Source organism: Numenius arquata, chromosome 3 (genome assembly GCF_964106895.1).
Source record: "Numenius arquata chromosome 3, bNumArq3.hap1.1, whole genome shotgun sequence".
Lineage (NCBI taxonomy): Eukaryota > Metazoa > Chordata > Aves > Charadriiformes > Scolopacidae > Numenius > Numenius arquata.
In genome coordinates, this window is record NC_133578.1 from 15,513,723 (window position 1) to 15,534,180 (window position 20,458).

Here is a 20,458-nt window from a genome sequence, read left to right on the forward strand (position 1 = left end):
CTCCAGGATGCTCCCCTAGCCTGGGACTGAGAGACTTTACTTTAATAACCTCATCTGACTCAGGACTCTAAGGCACAAATATTATGAACTGTGTTAAATTGCTCTCCCCCTCAGCTTATTTTCTAAGGGGAGGAAACACCCCTGATCTGCTTCTTAGGTCATCAAAGAGCTGGTTGTCTTGCCAGCCGGGTTAAAAAAAACAAAAACAAAAACAAAGACAAAACCAAAAAAAACCAAAAAACCCCCAAACCAACAAAAAAACCCTACCAGAAAGGTCTTCCTAAAGGAGAAAGAAAAACTTTGTAATGCGCTTTTTCTCTGAAGGGTATTGCCCGGGTATAATATGGCCCCAGGCAATGAAACTCTATCATCACAATACTTGGTTCAGCCAATCAGCTAGATTGAAGGTCTAGGAATCCTGCTCCTTTTGTCAGTTTAAGGTAGATGGGATCTGCCCCCATCCTTCAATCTCCCTCACAGAAGTGATGATTTTAATGCAATAGTTTCCAAAGGCTGGCAGCTGTACTGCATTTTGCAAGATTTATGAGCTGCTATGTGCTGTATATGTGACACTTGAGTATGCAAAGTGCATGGAAAGGTTGCCACACTCACAGTGCCTCATAATCTTAGATTAACATACTTCTATAGGAAACAGCCCCCAGAAGTCTGTTGTTTTCCAACATCCTTTCCATCACAGCTATTTATCTCCTCTAGCAACTCTCAGGTACTTCCAGTTTTCACAGGTTGATCGCCCTCTCCCATCTTCCCGCTCTTCCCCACTCCTTAGCAATTTACTTACTCAAATTAAAATAACTTGTTCTTGCTAAACGTAGTCTTTTGCCTGCCAGACTTCCTCTGCACTAAATGCTTTTACTCAAAGTTCATTGAGGTTTTCAAGCAACAGTCCATATCCCCAGGGAGCTGCAAGCTTCTCTGCTTCACATCTTTGTAGTTGCTAAGGTTGTCTGGAGTGGAAGTGCAATGAAAGGAACAGCACAGAAGAATAATTAAATATAGCAGAGACTTGGAATCACTTCTTCCAACAACATGTTGTGTACTTGTGCTTGCTCCCCACAAGCTGGAGATTACCAGAGATGGCTCTGTATTGTTAGTCCTCAACATACCTTTGTCTTCTAACAAAAGATATTTGAGGACAAACTGACCATTTTTGGATTAGAAATCTCTTAATGCTCAAAGACACTAGTTTTGGCCTTCAAAAGTGAGGCAGACTTCCAACACTCAGTCTCTGCTTCATTCTTTGTGCCTTTGTGAACGTTGACACAGTAAGTGAGCCAAACTTATGGGTTTTCATACCCATCAACTTGGGATTTTTTACTGTTGACATCTTTCACACAAGCAGGAGAATGATACATCAGCTTTGGAGTTATAGATTTCCTCTTATGAAGTGGTTCCTCATCCATATAAATAATGGTCCCAAATCAGCTGCCTTTAAAGTCAGAGGAAGAAACTATAGGTTGTCAATAACAGAGTACTGTACTGTGTATCATACTCTTGGGTGGTGGCTATGATTATCATTCCGCCTGTTCTTTTCTATAACTCATTTGCAGTTGTCAGACTTGCAATAAATCCCCTTGAGAAGACATCTCAAGATAACGAGACAGCCTGCCTCTTTGAACCGGAACTTGCCTTCAGAATTCCATTTTTGTATTGCCTCATACTTAACCCCTCTGCATGGTAGCCCTATCAATTTGGACAGGCTATCTGTCTTCTCTCTGGGGTTTCTTCTGTCCCTGATGGCATGTGGGTATTTTGTTGTGTTTGGTTTTTTTCCTCTAGGTCATTAAGTATGGTAAAATGACAGGGTTTCTTTTATTTGCTCTCTGATGCAATTACTGGTTTTAATTGCAAGAGGTTAGGAGAAATCAAATTTCTGTAATTACCACTGTCATGGTCATAGGGCTGAACACTTGGGAAATCTCTGCAAATAATAATCAAAAGATCTGCCCTATTTACTAGCTGTCTTTTTAGCACAAAAGAAGTGCAGACTGCCCATTATAAGAAATTTTACAGCAGTTACTTGCACTTGCTGAGCAAGTAATTAGGGGCAGGAAAATACTCTACTAGGAGCCACATTTGAAAGAAGCCGAAGGGGAATTGTTAAGAGTGTAGGTAGATGGAGGGATGTGGGACAAGTACTAGGAAGATAAATCCATTGAGAATTGCTAAATACTGAGGGAGTAGTAAGAGAAAAATAGCTATAGCATCCTGAAAACAGTTATATTATCCTGGCCACCAGCTACTGCTAGATTTAGGTTGCACCTTTAGAAACTGCTCTAATGTGACCTGTGGCCAGGGTCTTAAGTCTTTTTCTGTGTCACTGATTTGTGATGCCAAAATAAGAAGCTGTCTAGCTAAAGAAAAGAAATGAACAGGTCATGAAAAGACACAGGGTTTGATCTTCTCAGTGCTCCACCCTATGTATTCACTGAAATTGAGGAAAACTCTATCCCTCTTTCCCTTCCGTTCCTTCAACTAATAAGAATTGGAGTTGCATTTTCATTTAGCAGAGCAAATCTGGCACTGACTTGAGAGGAGTGCGGGATATTTGTAAGGCAGAAGTTGTCAGCTCTCAGGTATGCTTGAATTTTTACGTCAGCCTGCCATGTTGAATCTGGGAGTGACAATTCAGCACAGCAAGGGATGTGGTGACATGTAAATGCATCACTGTAGTGCCTCAGGGAGATAACCAATTGCCAGCATCAAAGAGCAAGAAAAGATACCTAGTGACAGGAAAATGTAAACTAATAATTCATTCCCTTTATAGAGAATCCAAACACGCTATTTTATTAAGCTGATTTTAGATACCTTCATGTTGAGAAGAACTTGTCTACGCACGTCTCGTTCTACCAAAGTGCTATTGCAAGTGTTGATATATCTCTGAATATCAGGCTGGTGATTTGTGAAGGGTTCTACTAAGGTTTGGAGAATGAGGAGTTAGATATATCTTTTATTATTTTTTAGTTTTCATTAGTTTTTGTGATCAGACTATAGGTAACAAATAAAAAATGTTGGAACTATTTAGTGACATTTTTCACAACATCCTATAGGACTAAATTTAATTTACTAAAAATAAAAAAAGTTTTATCTAATTATTTAATGAAAGCGTGAGTCAGACATGCACATTAAAAAGAGAACTGAATTTGCTGGTTTTTAGATAAGGCAGGTGAACTTAGGTTCCAGAAATATTTGGTTCCTGTAAAAATAACAATTTTGGGGTTTTTTTCTGTCTTCCTGTGTGCTTTCTGGGTCTTCAGAAGAGTCTCCTTCGCATCCTACCTGCAGTGTGGAATAGTAAAGAAATCTATATAAATAGTATTAATTTTAAGGTCCCTTTTTATTGCTGCTGAATGGTATAAAATGTTTGTTTTGAAAGAAATTGTGTCACCTCAATCAAGGTCTTGAAATAAAGTCTATTTAAACGACAGTTTTCCCATTGGTTTCAGTTGACCGTCTACAATTCTAAAGACTTGCAGTCTCTAAATACTTAATCCAGCAGGTAGCTGCACTAATAAACTCTCCTTTTCTTGATATAAAAGAAAATTCTTTGTGTTAGGATTTTGATAGTTGTGATGACCCCAAGCAAAGAAGTCTTTCAGGGAGGAGATCATATTTTTTTATAAGACTAGTTGACATATGCAGAAAAAAATGACATGTTTTTGGGCAAACAAAGCCTTTTTGAGAGTCATTAGCCTTCAGCAAATTACAGGTTAGAAACAACTTTTCAGAGTTTAATCTATTACATTATCTGGGTAGTCAAATTGAGTGAATAGGGTGGTTAGTTCTTGCTGAGCAAAGGAGGATGTTTCAAGGCAGGAGGTGATAAGGCTCTTATTCCATGTAGGAGAGGAAGAGAGATGGCTAATTAGGGTCATAGGAGTTAGCAGGGAATGAGGAAAATGGGGGAGAATGTAGTTTGCTGTAAAGCCAAGGCTTAAGTGTCTGTTCTTAAGGTCTTATTCCAGTTGCTAAGGCCCTGGGAACTGCTTGGTACTTGCCTGCCCAGCATAACCAAAAGGGGCAAGCTGGCCCTGTCACAGTCAGGAGCCCGGAGTGTGTGCTGCTCACACCAGCCATTTAGGCTGGTGCTGTGCTATGATATACAGATGACTGGAATCTAAAAGAAAAAAAAAAAACTAATAAAGAAAACTAATAAATAAATTAAAGAAAAGCTGATGAGAATTGCTTTCTATGGACTTTTCTATTTTAAGGTAGATGTGGCTCTGTTTGCATAACAATAATAATTAAAAATACCCTCCTTATTGCTGTATTTTGTTCCAGGTACTAAGCCTAATAAGCTGTAGGTCGGTTTACCCTGAAGTGGAACAAAAATTGGGCTTGGATTGTGCTAATTTGCCAGTTTGATCGAAGACATCCATCTTACCCACTGCTGGCAAGATGAATTTGAAAGGCTGGCTTCATTCCTGCTTGTTGTTCAAAGGAGGGAAAATATTGTGGTCTATATTTTTTGTATATGTGTTTCCTCCTGTCTCTTTTTTTGCCTTTTCTTGTCTCTCCGAGGGAAATTATATATGATTCTTCCAAATTAGCTCTACATTTGCTCCCATCTTTTGCCAGCAACTCTTAGCTATTGTACCACATAATGAAACAATCATGTACAGTTAGTATGGGCAGAAAAATAGTAAAATCCTTTGTTCCGCTTCTGGCCAGTGACATAGTCAGCTTAGGAGTCTGAGAGAAAGGACATCCAGAAATGTCTAGCCAAGCATCTCATCCCTGATTCTGTCACAGTCAGAGTGTTTCAGTTTTTTGGAAGCTTTCTTTTTTGTTAAATGCTACTTTTTCCACATAAGAACATTATCTTAATGCAAACAGCTTAAGTCAATGTGATAAACAATTAGCCTTTTATTGACATACATGATACCTAGAGTGAAGATAGGGCAGTTCTCTGTCACAGGGGTGATTATCACAAGGATATGTTAGTTTCAATGAAACTTGAATCAGGAAAGCTTTCAGATTTCCATCATGAAATTTTGCTCAGAGAAAGAGAAACCCACCTCAATATAGGAACATCTCTTAAAATATGAGCCCTTCTCTTGGGATGGAATAGTTGTTGACTCAGTGGACTAGTCCTAGTTCAAGTAACACCATGTGTCCTGGTGCTCCCACATCCTGTTTGAAGACAGTTTGCACCAGTATGTCAGTAGGCCGGAGGTGGTATCTTACTTTGATTTGCTTTTCATTCAATGCTTAGCAATGTCTTGATTTGAGAAGCGCTTGAAATCTTTGTGGGTCTGTCTCCTGACATCTGTACTGCCTGAGACAGTTAATTTAAAAACAGGATTTGAAGGGACCGCCCCCATTCTTAAAATCCACTTGCTCAGAGTTGAATGACAATTTTTCATGTTATCTTTTTAAAACTGCATCACCTTTTTCCTCTGTTACTCTCTTTGTAAATCCATCTGCAGCCTCAGTCTCTTCACAGCTAGAATAGTCCTCCAATTTCCAAGCTGGAGATATTCTTGCTGGTTTACTCGCATTTGTATCTTAGCCAGGACTGGGAATTTAGTCCCCTTACCTGTCATATGAAATCTTCCTTTCTAATCCTCTGCAGAAAACAAGGTATCCGTTTTATTGGATAGTATCCATATAGTGATTAATGAGGAAAGTAAGTGCCCATTTGACTCTCTAACCCACAGGTAGTATGAGTGCCCAGAAATACTCATTTATTGTTCTTCCTGTTCAAGCTGTGATCTTGGCCTGTATCCTTTGGTAGGCTAAATGTTGAGGATTTCAGTTCAGCTGTCAGTTTGAATAATTTCCCAAGTACACGTTACTTTTGATTAGTAATTTGTAAGAGCGAGGGGGATGTATAAGAAACTCATCATCAATTGCCATGAATGTGGTGTTGCACCAGTCTTTTGTCTTCATTCAACAGTACATAATACTACATGAAGAAGCCAGAAAAGACTTAAATGATTCATTAAAGTTATATAGGTCTTATTGAAGTCCCACAGAAGTCACTGGAAAGACTCCAGTCAGTTTTGGATGAGGCTTATGGCTCAGAGGATCTTCAATGTAATCCACTTTTATCCTCATCACTTAGCAACTGTGTCATTCTATTCTCCTTTAAATAGGAAAGGCTCTGATTCTTCCTTAAAATGCTGTACCATACTATCGCCTGTTCATTCGACACCTTACTGGAAAAAGAACCACCTCTGCAGCTGTATCCTGCCTGCAGAAATCTGCACTCTTGACTTGAGACACCCATCATGGCAGCCGGCGAACAAATTGTAAATATCTCCATTGCATTTTTAGGTTCAGAAGGTTCCTCTTGTAAGAACAGTAAGAACTCTTTTGGAAAGATTTCACTGCTTATTAGAGGAGTCATTAATCTGTCTGGAGACACCGGGCTTACTGGAGTTATCAAATGCCACATGATAGCTGGAATTTCCAGCAGCTGGGTAGAGCTGAGTGTCTCCTTTATTTTCTCTAGGGATTAGATTCTTCTTATCCCATTTCCTAGCCAATGAGCTTTTACTTTTCAGTTAAACTGAGTTCAATGATGAAATCAAGTGTCTGCCAGAAGTCTTGCATGTATCCTGGAGAATTCCAGAACTGCTGCCAGTTAAAGCACAACACTTCTGATCAGATGCAAGTTTAGAGGGAGCCGTTTACTTTTCTAACTTGGACCTGCTGGAATAATTTGTCTGAGACTAATATTCAGGGCAAATTTTACAGTTTTTGTAATGGGAACCTAACCCACTTCAGTGGATGAACATTCTTCAAAGTAACTGTTGTGTATTTCTTTTCCAAATTTTCATGTTACTGTCTCTAAGAAGATATACAAAGTTGGTCAGTCAGCAACTATTGTTGATGTGTATTAACTACATCATCTGCTTTTGCTCTGGAATTCTGCTTTAAGAAGGTCTTTCCCTCATAAATGACTCAGTTGAACTGACTTAAGTTCCCAAAAGGCAATCAAGCCTCTTTTCTATCCTCCAAAATTACCTTTAATCCTACATACACAAAATACCACAGCACCACCTTTACACGTTTCCACCTGCTTGTTCTTGTGGCAGGTGGGATCACACCTGCTGTCCATCAGTTCAGTCAATGGAGAGCCTGAAGTCTCACCTGGTTAAGGATGGGAGGAGAAGCATAGATCCTGCCCATATGTTCCAGCATTGGCCATGGGTTCAGTCAGCACTCTTTGCTGCTCCTATACCAGGACAAGACTTTTGTGCAGATTCCAGATGGCATGAATTACTAACTAGTATGAATGACTAGAGAGTATTGCTGAGTCACAGCAATCCATGAACTTAGGACTAGTTGTGTGTGCTGAGAACCTCATATCAAAAGCAGACAGAAATTTGGCCTTATATTTGGGCCCATGCATATACATTAGGGATACTTTGCTATTGGTGCTGCTGCAAACACCTGAAAGCATATTTACTACACGGGGTCTTTACTGGCTTATTTTAAGGTTGTCTGAAAATTTGCATTGTAAACACTTTTCTTCATCTTAGCATTCATCTTCTCTGGCACTATTAAGTCAGTCTAGGCATAGGTTGTTATGCTAGTTGGTAACATCTGCAAAGAGCTTTGAGAAAAAATTCCTATCTAAATGCTACAAATCCTCCCCTCTAAAGACTTGCATTTTGTTACAGCCTCCCACTGCCAGTGAAGCAAATTAGATACTTGAGTGCAGACTCAGATAACATTTGAACTTTCCTCCAAGCTCTGGTGTTATGTATGTATAAGATCTGTAAATGTCTTACTACTTTGTGTGGAGTTACTTGAATCGCTGTAAATGTCTAAAATTCCAAAGAAAATTTGTCATCAGCATTTTAAATGTCTAAACCTTTAAAAAACTCCAGAGAAAGTTAACCATATTCGTATACATCACTGCAGTGTCTGTTTTGTGTAATTTGTCATGAACTCAATTGAAAATGGAGGTGGAAATATAAACAATAATAACAAGCCTGTGGCATCTCTTATGCAGACAAAACCCAGCAGATAGTAGAAACATTTTAAAGGTTGAGAGCAAATTTCCATTCTTCTTCCCACCCGACTAATGTTCAGGTGGTCTGGATAAATTTTGGATTATAACTCAAAACTTACTCCAACATGATGTACCCATGGACACCTTTAGTCATTGCTAAATCTGGTATGTAGCATTCTATACCTAACAGGTATACAGAAATAGCTTGATATAGATATATATCCATCAAGGGTTGGTTCATCCAGTGATGACTTGGTCTCTTTCTGGCACTTTGTTTCTTTTCCATTTTAAAATAAAGAGTAGAAAGACATTTGAAAGTGATAGGAAACAGTCCCATCAGCTGTCTGAGATTTCAGAGAGGAATTCCCTAAGCACTCTGCAACTTTCTAGACATCCATCAAATGCTGTTCATTATAATTATCCTGTTAGAACGAGGTACCAGCTCTGATGAGAAGTGGTGCCATGGAGAAAGCCTTTAACTCCGATGTTTTTATTGGATTCCATTTGGTATTTTACAAAGCAGCCTAGTTCAAAGCAAGCTGGCTGCAACAGTGTCCTGGAGTGGCTTTGAAAGACGCAGCTCCTTAAATGCGTCCTGACTTTATATATTGTTAAGGTTTTATTACATGGCTTGAATGACCTGGTTGGGTAATCTACAAGGGCTGAACAAAATGGTGGAGTCACTTCATCTACAAACTACAGTGATACATGCTGGTACAGATTCTGCTGACTGCTTTGAGTAAATGTGCTGCTCTTCTGGGCAAATAGCACCATTGATTTCAGGGCTGGATGACTGAGGTGATCAACTAAGTTTGGCATTGAAATGGTGTTTGATTTCACTGTGCTTGCTGTGTGTGTAATCTTTTAATAATTCCTCAAAATACCCCCTGGAAACCATGAGACTTAGAACTGGCTAGGAAATCTCACTGTTGTTTCGTCCCACTACAAGTACTATACTCAAGTGACTTTTTCTTTGAATTTTCTTATGAATTTTGAAATAATTTCAGAAAAAAATATTTTAATCATTTGTGTTATTATTGTTAAGATGACTTTTATAATTTGGTATAGCACAGGGCTGTGTAACTCTGAGTAAATGAAAACATAACCAGTGTTGCTACTGCAAGTTATATATTGAGTATTTGAAATAAACCCAGGAAATTTGACTCATGTTTCACCGCATGTAATAGATTCAAGTAGATGAGAGCGTTTTTACTTTAAGATTGTGTAGTGTTGGTGTAAATAGGCAAAAAAGTTTGGTTGTGTCCCTGTGCATTGGGGGATGCTTTGTTTTTTCACTTGCAGTGTGCCTTGTTCATAATCCCGTAGTCACATCAGCGCAGAGCCAATGCAGGACATTTGTATCACATCCCACAACAGACGAAGGTTCAAGTGGATTTGCTAGGGCTTCAATGTCAGTTCCTGAAGTCAATATAGATCCAAATGCGTTTGATTTTATTGATATAAAGTTAAACTTGAGCTTGAAATGGGAGGTGCTGGGAAACAAAGCAGATATAGCCACATGGAGATGGTCTGTCTGAACTACCAAATGAACCTTTCTGTACCCAGGCATGGTCTTGATATGGACATGTTTAAATCCTTCTAAGAATTGAGGGTTTGATTTTTGATCTGCCCCCCCCCCTTCCACTTCGGGGTTAAAGTAAAATATTGAAGTCAGATGTGTTTTCCCAGAACGGACAGATACATTTCCTAATGAGTTCCAAGTATTTATGTCTGAATAATGTTACCTATTTCAGCCTCAAGGGCCATTAGAAAACCAATGAGCTCATTTAACTATGGATGTTTTGGAATGACAAAAAAATAATAAATTGTCATGTTGATTATGTTTGATTTTTATTATTTGCAGGGGAACGTGACCTTTTCCTGCTCAGAACCACAAATTGTTCCTATCACCTTTGTCAGCGCCAGTCGAAGCTACTTGCTACTACCCGGCACTCCTCAAATTGATGGTTTGTCAGTCAGCTTCCAGTTTCGAACATGGAATAAAGACGGCTTACTTCTGTTCACTGAATTGTCTGAAAATTCAGGACCTCTCTTGATTTACCTTCATAGTGGGAGATTGACACTACTTATTCAGAAAGAGACAGAGAACCCAGTGGAAATCAATGAAGGTACTTTAGTTTTGTTTATTCTCATTTGTTTCCTTTTAAAATACAAAGGTCCAACCCCACAGGATGAAAGGGTTGTGAAACTAGGAAGTACCCAATCTTCCTTTCTCTTTTCAAATTTTCTCTTGCTTTCCAGTGGTAGAACCACTCTGTGCAGCTTGAGGTAGATCTGAGCATGGCAAGATGGCATTCTGAGACTTGGTGTACCTGACGATTAGCTCAGCCTCTGTGCTCTTAAACAGTCACGCTAAATTTTCTTCAGTCAGGTCACGTGAAGACCTTCTTGTTTCCTGTCCTCAGATTCTAAACTGAGAACCAGCTCAGCTGCTGCACCATTCCCCAGCACAAGTTAAGGCTACCTCAGAGGTGATTTTCTTCCTCTGACTGTAGCTTCAAGAGGGTGAAATGGGGTTGCTTTTCTGACCTAAAATTCAGGGGAAATTTCTTGTAAACGCTTATCAGAACAGCTATGCAGAGACAAGAGGGAAACAATTCCAGACTGTACAACAGAGGCCCACCAGTGTGACCTATATAGGCCACGCTGGCATCCGAGGCAGAAATGTTCTTAGCCCAGGGCCTCTGCACATCCCTTACTGATGTGCAGCCATGGTGGGTGGGAAACTGGGAAATTCATTTTCTGCATAGGTTGAATACTCAGTTTCCAAAGGTTGATGAGTAATAGACTGATGGAACTCAGACGGAACTAAATAATAATAATAATATTTTCTAAAAAAGCAGCTGTTTAAAATATGTAATATTAAAGTATTCCCAGTACAGACTAAAAGAGGGCAGATGTGTCTATTAAAAGAAGGAGAGATAAAATCTGACAGAGTTGTCAAACCAGAGCTGTTCCATATGCGTTTCATTCCCCTTCACGATAGAAAATGAGGTAGCCCTGCATCTATCCTTATTCATGTAGATTGCTACAGCCTTAGTTTGCTGCATTTCAATGCTGAAAACTGAATTTCCAGCCTATATTGCAGTCCTAATTAAATTGTTGATGAAGCTGAGACAATGTCAATATTTGGTTGGGTGTATTTGGTTTTATGTAGTTCTGAAATCATGAACCTGAGCCCAGGCTTTGGTGCTATCCAAAACATTGCTAAACTACCTACTTACACATGGAAAAATATGTAGAAATTGCAAGTGCCATGTTCTGCAGATGTCAGGTACTCACAATAAACCCATGCTTGCTCAAGAATGGACCTATTTTTGCCCCAAATGGGACCTATTTTGTTTTGACATCTTTTCAAAATTCAACAACATATTCCACTTCAAAATGGACTTGTTCTTGTTGAAAAAATCATCCATTTTTGCTGGGAAACCAGCCTCTTATTCTAAGGAAATTGTGCATACATTAACAGCCATTACTGTGGAAATTGTCTCATTTTCAAATTCATAATGAAATGGCTTTTCATTCACATAACACCCACAATTTTTTTTATTTTGTTTTGAACTGTTCTCACACCTCTTTGTGTCACTTAGTGCTCGTTTGTTTCTTCTGAAAGCTACATTAGCGAAAAATATTCTGTTAGGAGAGGAGTAAATACTAGTTGTCTGTGCCTGGTCTTGGTGACTTCAGCCTGACAGCAGTGTATTTTGAACCATAATTAAGTTACTTTTGATCTGCACCACTGTGTGTGAGCTCAGAAGCTTGCCCACTGATTTTCATGGCTGTCAGAACAGAGGATGTGGAGTTTCTTTGTACCTGTGTGGGTGTTATTTCAAGAGCCATGACTGATTTTCAACACTGATTTTCAGAATAAGGAAACAGAGAGATTATTTCCCACTTTGCACAAGCATCTAGAAGAGAAAGAGACTACTCAGTACCATAATGTCTCATGTACCTTCATAGGTTCCTGGTCAGAGCAAAAATCCCAGCTCTCACAAAACCCATGTTGAAATCCAATATAGATTCGGTACATCCATCAAAAAGACTGTGTGCTAACTTAGTGCTGAAGCATTTTAAGAAACACAAATCCTACTGATATCTACTGGAATTTGTCACATTTCATATTGGAGCCTGAGACAGGGTATGACCATCTCACTGAATCTAATCCTTTGCAATCTCAGGCATGTGTTTTATACCAGAAGTTGAACAGAGGTCTTCTCTGCGCGCTCCTGTGAGCTATAAGCATTTTCCAAGAGACTGAAAATTAGACATAAACACCCACGAAATGGTAATAATTGCTAACAGAAAGTCAAAGGGCCCTGCTGGCTTGCTGAGTGCCTGCAGTGCCAGGAGCAGGTTAGATTAAAATGTGAGATGTCCTACTTAAGTACTCTCAAAAGTTTTCTCTTTCTTGGGCCTTTTCTTCTATACCAGGTTTGTTTTTTTTTTTCCAGATGTAATGAGTTCTTTTCAGCTGCCAGTGCTCCTTATTTTGGAGTCATCTGCACATTTGTGGCCACAAGTTGGAAGCAAAAGAAGGTTTGAGGAACACGGTTGCCTCCTGCACCCCTTTTTTCACTCTTTGTACTTGATTTTGCCAGGCACCAATCTCCACGATGGGCTTTGGCATTCTGTTAACATCAATGCCAGAAGACATCGCATTACCCTGACACTGGATAACAACGCTGCCACTGCTAGCCATGCAACCACTGTGTCAAGGATCTATTCTGGGAACAACTACTATTTTGGAGGTAGGTTGTTTTAGACAGATGCAGGACAGGAACTCAGCATTGAGGTCTCCCCAGGTGTACTCTGTTTGCAGCTAAGAGCGAATGTTGTAATGACTTATTTAGACCCCCTTCTGAGTTGCAGTGCATACTGTGAGAAGATTGAAGGGCCAACCCTGACAGAGAGAGAAAGCGTAGAACTACTAACAGAGCTGTAAATGTGGACTACTGGTACTGGTAACCAATGGGTACCTGCATAGACATGGCAAAACATGCAAAAGCTACACAGCTGTATTAGCCACAAGTGTTTTTTCTAATTAAAAGGCCTGAGGACTATTAATATTATTAATATTCCTGTAGATATCACTGTCCTGATCAGGCTTAATGACTTTAGACTTCAGAGCTTAATTGACATATGGCTCAGATCTACAAAAGTACATAGGTACTGTGCTCTATGGAAATGAATGTAGGTTTAGCTCAATTTTGAAAATGAAAAGAACAGTCTTGAAAAATACTACCTTCTGGTTTTTGGAGTGGAAGCATTAATTTAGATAAAGGGAGTGCCATCAACTGTCTTTTTATCTAATATATTTTTGTGTAGTGCTTATTGCAGTGTGGCTCTGATCTCAATGAACTCTCTCGAAACAGCACTAAGTGAGGACACACAGAAAGCTTTGGATCTTAGAGCCAGACAAATACTGAGGAAGCTCAGATACAAGTGGTTTTCTTGTCTGCTGTCCACAGAATTTCATCCTTTATTCTGTGGGTTGCCTCAGTAGCAGAATATAACCCATAATGATTTGACAATTTGCACAGCTTTTTTTATGGGAGTCAGTTGCTATCAACTGTGGAGTTTAAAGATTGAAAAAAACACATTTTGATTTTGTGTAGTACATGTGAAAACCATGTACTCTGATATTTCTAGTGGCTCTTCTCTCTTTTTTTCTCTTATAAAAAAAGAAAAAAAAATAATATTTTTTCTTACTGGTGGATTTATAAGACAGAAGGTTGCATAGCACAAGGAATGAAAACACTTGAAATAATGAGCCTCCAAGTTCTTGCATCAGAAAATCCCAGCAGAAATAGATGAACATTCCAATATTCTTCTCTGCCTCTTCTCTTTTTCCCACAGGGTGCCCTGACAATTTCACCGATTCCCAATGTTTAAATCCCATTACTGCTTTTCAAGGCTGTATGAGGCTCATCTTTATTGATAACCAGCCCAAGGACCTCATTTTAGTTCAGCAAGGCTCCCTGGGGAATTTTAGTGATTTACACATTGATCTGTGTGGCATCAAAGACAGGTAATTATTGTTTCCTCTTTCTTGTATTTGTTCTTTTTTTCATCCTAGTGGTTTATAAATACAGGTTGCATTAAGTGAAAATTCTAATCTGCCAACATTATGGATATTAGGCATAATAGAGCTACTAATAGAAAATATTACAGCAAAGATAGGAGGACTGGAGGGGAAATGGTTTCAATTACATGAGGCTCTCTTCACATTGACTTGTAGGAAATAGAGTATGCAAATTCAATCAAACTACAGATTGGTGAAAGGATTAAATTTTATGCACAAACAACATTTGATTGCTTTGAAGTTTTAGAGGGGAATGAAAGAGAAGGAAAAATTATTTGATTCATCAGAACATGTCATCCCCTTAATATACTAGCTGTTTTTACTTAAGTAGATCATTTACAATTTTTCTTGTTAGCCATTATAGCACAGCACATTTATAATGAAGATATGGTACACTTCATGTGACAGACTGCCCATTCAGTAGGACAATATAATGATGAAATGTCTGTATCTCCCAGAGACACATTTCAGTTTAAATACTGATCTGAATCCCTCCTAAGCTGAAACCTGACAGGAAATCCAAACTTTCTCATAGAAAGTAGAGAGAACATAAGCAAACAGGGTTTTGTTTTGTTTTGTTTTGTTTTAAAGCATTTAATAATTTCTCCTTTTCTTCCTATGGATTTTTAGTGTCTAAATGTTTCTGAATTATTTCTGCAAATGTGTAGTTTGAAGTTAGCACATGGAGTAATGAGCAATGGTTTGTTGGGGTTTTTATAAATCTAACTAAGCTCTGAAAAATGGAAATGGAGCTGTGGGAACTTTCCTGTGCTTCAGATTATTAAGGGAGTAGTAGGGATATTTTCGAATGCATTAGGAGCTTAAGCATTTAACCTATTTTTTTCAGACAAGTTGCTTAGAGAGTTGGAGCTGAAGGCCGATATCCATTATCGCTTACTCTAGGGAGGGATCAGCCTGCTGGAGCTGAAATCTTTTGAAAAGTGGGCAAAACCTCTGTTGTGTGAGACCTCTGTGCTCATCTTTGATGTTCATGTTTGTTAACTTGTCCAGAGAAAATACTGACTCTGCTGATCAAACCTCTTTCCATCTTTAATGATGACTGAATTCAGGGGGATGTGAATTTCATGCTTGGTGTGCCTGAAATGGTAGACGAAATTGATAAGGTGCAGCTGATTTAACGAAAAGAAGTAAAACGTAAACCTTCCTGAGAAATAAGAGAAAGAAAGGATTTTGGTGTTTTCTTGGAAAAACAGATTCCTTAATATCAAGAGTTCAAAGGCAACTTGTATATTTGTATATTGAAATAGAAGATAACTCTTCTGTTGGGAAGCAGAGGTGCTGGGGACATCTCCAGTGCCTTCATTGTCACCAAGTCCAGGCTACAGTGTAAATATGTGGCACCTACTGCAAGTGACTTCCTCATCTTCAGTATCCCAAGGATGACAAGCATTAGTCTGTGATCATACTGTGCAATTATTTAGGGCAAGGATCCAACCATAATAAGAATGGTGGCACTTTACATAATTATTTTCTTGATATATCACATAAGTAAACAAAAGTTATATGTGATCTAGTGAAGATTAAAGCACTATCTTCCAATGCAGTTCTCTGGACAGCCTTAAATTTGTGCATCTGTACTATATGATCTAGGTAGACCTATATAAGGTATGATCTATAGTAGTTAAGATCATATAGTAGATATAATTGCCTAGATCATATAGTAGATATAGCCACAAAACCAAGGTAGATTAAAAAAAAAAAAAAAAAAAGGAAAAAAAGGATTTGATTGGCAAAAGTGATTCTCTTATGACTGGACTTGCTGTGTCAGTGGAGGTGCCCTGATGGGGAAGAGAGAAGCCTGCGGTGTGAGAAAGTGTTGGACCGAAGTTTAGAAATTCCCTTTGCCATGGAAAGGTGTGAGCCTTGCTGGCAATGTGGAGATTACAGCTTTCTTGTTCAGTGAAACATCCAGTGCTTTCCCTGTCCGGCAACTCCAATAACTGTGCTGAAGCTTTTCTGCAGGGAAGAAGAAAGGATTTTTGTTTTTTTTTGATCCAAATCATATTACACATTTTACACATCTGGGACACAATCTTGAGAGAAGTTAAATTTACAGAACAGATTTCAAGAAGTTACAAAAGTTGTTCAAAGTGAAGTGCTGGTGCAGTACTGAAGTCAAGAGTGGTCATAGCAGCAAGGGACAGTTGGAAAGAGGGATGAAATTCAAAGAAAATAAGTAAAGAAAATATAGACAAGAGGCAAATCCTTTGTGTTATTTTGTTAAAACAATTGATCCTAAGCCAGTGGATGAGCGGGGTAAAGACTGAACAAAAAATTACTCGAGGAGTGTGTTCCTCCTAAGCATTTTTGAAAATTGTATGTTCTGCAAGTTTTTATTATAGCATAATTGTTTATAACAAACTATAGATGGAAAGTTGGGAGAACAGATTTGAATTCAAATCTAAAGACTGTATTGCTATCTAGTCTGCACAGTGTACCCTTGAGTATGTTTTCAGATCTTGTTCAAATTGCACAACGTCTGACACTTCCAGTCACTGTAATTCAACTAGTCACCATAGTTCAACTAGTGCTCTGTATTGCAGCAGCTCTGGACTGCAGGAAAGTTGGGGTCTGGCTCCGGGCATGCAGTATCCAGCTGCTCGTTCTCTCTATATAAGGAGTGTTAAAACTCTGTAAAAGCATCTTCTCTGAGAAATGTTATCTTCCCTTTCTTAATTATAAGATTTTTTGCTGTGTGCACTGTAAAGTATGTGTTTTTGTAATTTTAACATGTGGGAATCTTGTAGCTTAATTAACATGTAAATGGGACATTTGTCTTAGTTACCTAAGCAAAAACCCTCTTTTGAGGAATATGCCTCTATTTAGAAAGCAGTTTATTTGTTACAGGCTTGTAGGCCAAGGTCATTCAGACCTGGGCTCTGAAAGCAGTGATTAGACAGCTCCCTGCAACTTGTGCCTACTCTTAGAAAGAGAATTAATGACTTTGTTTTGAAAGATGATAAACTGCAACTACTATTGATGTAGTTTTTGAGAAAAAGTCTTTGACTATGTTTTTGGTGAGAGAATCTGGTTGTGTAAGCACATTATACACATACACACCCACACATACCCTGGGATTCCCTGTATAAAGCGATGAGCCTCCATTAATCTACATGGAGCCATCTGAGGGCCTCAGCCTTAATATCTCATCATGTCTCATTACTAGTATTTTAACTATATGCATGCTCAAGTGAACTTAACATGAATGCCTTCTGTCTGCCTGTATTTGTTATTTCCACTGTTAAGCAACTACCTTTCAGGAAATAAATGCCCTGTCACTAGCTGAGCTATCAGAGAGTACACACACACACAAAAAAGGGAAATATTGAGTTTTACCTTCTTTCCATTTAGTGACTGGGGAGACAGTGTCAAGTGAAGATGCTTTTGGAGACAAAAGCAAACTTGACCCTGTTGCTGACCCTGCTTTGAGCAAGGTTTTTTTGCTGGAGATCTCCAGAGGCTCCTTGCAGCCTGAGTGATCCTGTGAATGAAGCCACCCAGTAGCTGCTCTGGTTCTGGCTGAGGCAGTTCAAGATGTATCTGTGACAGCTGGGATTAGCAGATAACACACAGAAAAGTCATGTCTTCTGTACTTTTAGTAGGATTTTAAGATGTTATACAGTCTGGAGTTGAACACGGCAACCTGGACTGTCCCTATGATGGAAGAAGGCTAGGCAGCACCATTTCCTATTAAGACACTGCTTGTTTCTAGCCCGCAGCTGCATTGCCAGTGTCACTAGTGTTCCTGTTGCTGCATATCAAGTCGTCTCTGATTTGCCATCCCCTCCTATGGTACCTACACGTTGTCCTTAGGTGAAAAACCCTGTACAAGGAGAGGCATCCCCAGTCTATTCATATCAGAGCTGTGTCTGCTCCACAAGCCCTGCAAAGTAGTGCTGTATTCCCTTCTTCACCTCCTTCAAGATAAAGCTGTTCTTGCAAATTGTTCCCAATGCCTTGTAGAACAGGAAAGTAGAATCTGTAGGAGGAAAACATTTTTTCTTTTAGTAATGTGTGTATAGGACTCTTGGCATTATCCGCCCTGCTTGCCTAATGTTAATCCAGCTAACCTTTTTTTTTTCTTTTGTTCATAGTATGTTTGCTCTGGTTGTCCAAATACACAGATTGCTCAGTCTTTTCTGGGGATGTTGCAAAGTGGTGCTTACACTGCTCCCGTTACAAACGTCAGAGGTCATAGCTGCCTGCAATGCACTTATCCCTATTCCAATGAGACGTAACGAAAAAGTGAGACAATATCCTGCTAAACCATAGAGTTCTACTCCATATTTAAAAGGAAGTGGGTTTCATTCATTGTTGTTGCCTTTTCAGGATTTCTGCTTGGTTAGGAGTGCAGGTGCACATCAGGGGTTGTTTGCTTTACACTGAATTAGTAAGTCAGAAAATACAGTCTCTTACAGCATGCTGGCATTTTCCCTCTATGGCATGGTACAGAGCAGAAAGTAGCAAGACAGACATGTCTGGAAGTGGAGGTGCCATGAAGTCCTTGAATTCAGATACTTACTGTTGGGGAGAGAAAGAGATATCTTTGGATATCAATGCAGACTTTTGCAGAAGTACATGTGCTACATTGACCACCTCTGACCAAAAACCATCTGGCGTAGGCCCAAACAAATAAATGCAGAATCTCTTTTAATTTATTTTCAGTTCAGAGTGATATAGATTAAGTTCATGGCTACAGGGACTGTACAGCCCTCACTCCTGGTGTTTTGCACTGTAAGTGTTTTTTGGGAAGGGAATCATCTTCTAGGGGTTACACATTAAACGTAGAAGCTTGCAGGGAAAGCCTGAGCAGTAAGAAAGTCTAATGAGAACAGAATAATGTTTGCTGTCTTTGGCCCTTAATCTGTAAGAAGGGCATCAGTGTCAAGGGATGGGAAGGTGGCAAGCAACATAAAGAATCGATTCGCTTCTCATAGATGCTGTAAGTCAGAAGGGATTCACTCCCTTCTCTTGAGCTCCGCTAAGTCTCTGTCTTTAAGTGCATGGCCAGAATCCCTGTCCTTCACCTGCAGGTAGTGTGTTAGGGGCTTTACAAATACAAGCTGGAAAGTATTCCCTAAGTACTTCTGGTTTAGAGAAAAACAAACAAACAAAAAACAAAAACAAGAAAAATAACCCACAAAACCACAACAGGATGTCTTTTTCTAATGGTGTCTTCGCTAATGCATTTCCCTTCTTTACAGTGTTTGCAAAGATTTCTTGACCCTGTTAAACAGCCTCCTGGAAATGGTTAGGGATGCAGTTACAAAAACTTCTCACTCATCAGTGTAAGAAATCACAGCTGCATCAGCAGCCAGCAGGACAGCATGGCTGGTGCAGAACTCTTCTTTCAGTCTTTTTAACACTGATGAAAGTCACAAGGCTGCTGTCCCTAGAGATGCCTGTGCTCCTTTCCTTGGCTAGCACGTGCATGTGGCAGAATGGAGGGTTGAATCTTCTTATGCCTCCTGAAACTAACAAACTTTAACCTGTTTCTTCAGGAGAGTGGTAAGAAAAGTATTGGTTTCTCTAGTGCTAATACTGTTTCTCTAACCTGAGGTTTATTCAGTGCTGTGATGGGCCATAAATTCACATCAGTTGCTGTTTTCTTCATGCAATGTTTTCTCTTGTTGGCTTAGAAGGAAAACTTGTTTGCTGTCATTCCCCTGATCTAAGCAGGACCCCTGAGCCATAGCATCAATATCAAAATACCAAGCTCTTAGCATCTACAGCCTTCGTTTTGAAATTTGAGGTAACTGGCAACTCTACAAATCTTGAAATACAAATCTTGAAATACAAAATTCTGCTCACAGAGCTAGTGAGCAGAACAGGTGGGCAAACATGAAGTAAACACTAGCCAGGGTTGCCACTTGGTGTTTAGCTGTCCTACGTTCATTAGCAGTCCTGCTTCTAAATTTCTATTCTCTCTAGATATATTCAGAGCCCCAATTGTTTCTTGAATAGCCCTGTCTATATGAAAAAACACAAAATAGGTTTAGAAAACATCCCCTGCAAAGAAAGATTGATTAAATTCTGTTTTTTTAATCAGAAGAATTTGCTGAGGGGAGGCAACTTAATGGTCTTCAGATGCTAAAAGGCTGCTGCAGCGCAAAAGAGGAATAATCGTCTTTTCTGACCAGGATGAATAGGAGAGCAGCCATGGCACAGACTGCCTGAGGAAACTGTCAAGTCTCTGTCACTGGAAGGCTTTCAGAAAAGATTAGATGAGTCTGTGAGAAATAACAAACACAGGTACGGGTGATCCTGCCTTGGGGTGTGAGCATGGACTAAGTGATCTTCTGAGTTCCCTCCAGCTCTGTGCAATTCTGTTGCTTTAGCTCAGGCATCTC

At 39.3% G+C, this 20,458-nt stretch overlaps 1 protein-coding gene across 1 annotated transcript in view; it reads left to right on the forward strand.

The window, feature by feature from the left end:
• CNTNAP5 (contactin associated protein family member 5) overlaps positions 1 to 20,458 on the forward strand; it is a 401,323-nt gene that overhangs the window by 256,524 nt on the left and 124,341 nt on the right. Inside the window, exons 8-10 of the mRNA XM_074145684.1 lie at positions 9,849 to 10,113; positions 12,604 to 12,753; positions 13,862 to 14,033. Of these exons, the coding sequence (XP_074001785.1) occupies positions 9,849 to 10,113; positions 12,604 to 12,753; positions 13,862 to 14,033 (587 nt within the window). The remainder of the gene's footprint in view (positions 1 to 9,848; positions 10,114 to 12,603; positions 12,754 to 13,861; positions 14,034 to 20,458) is intronic.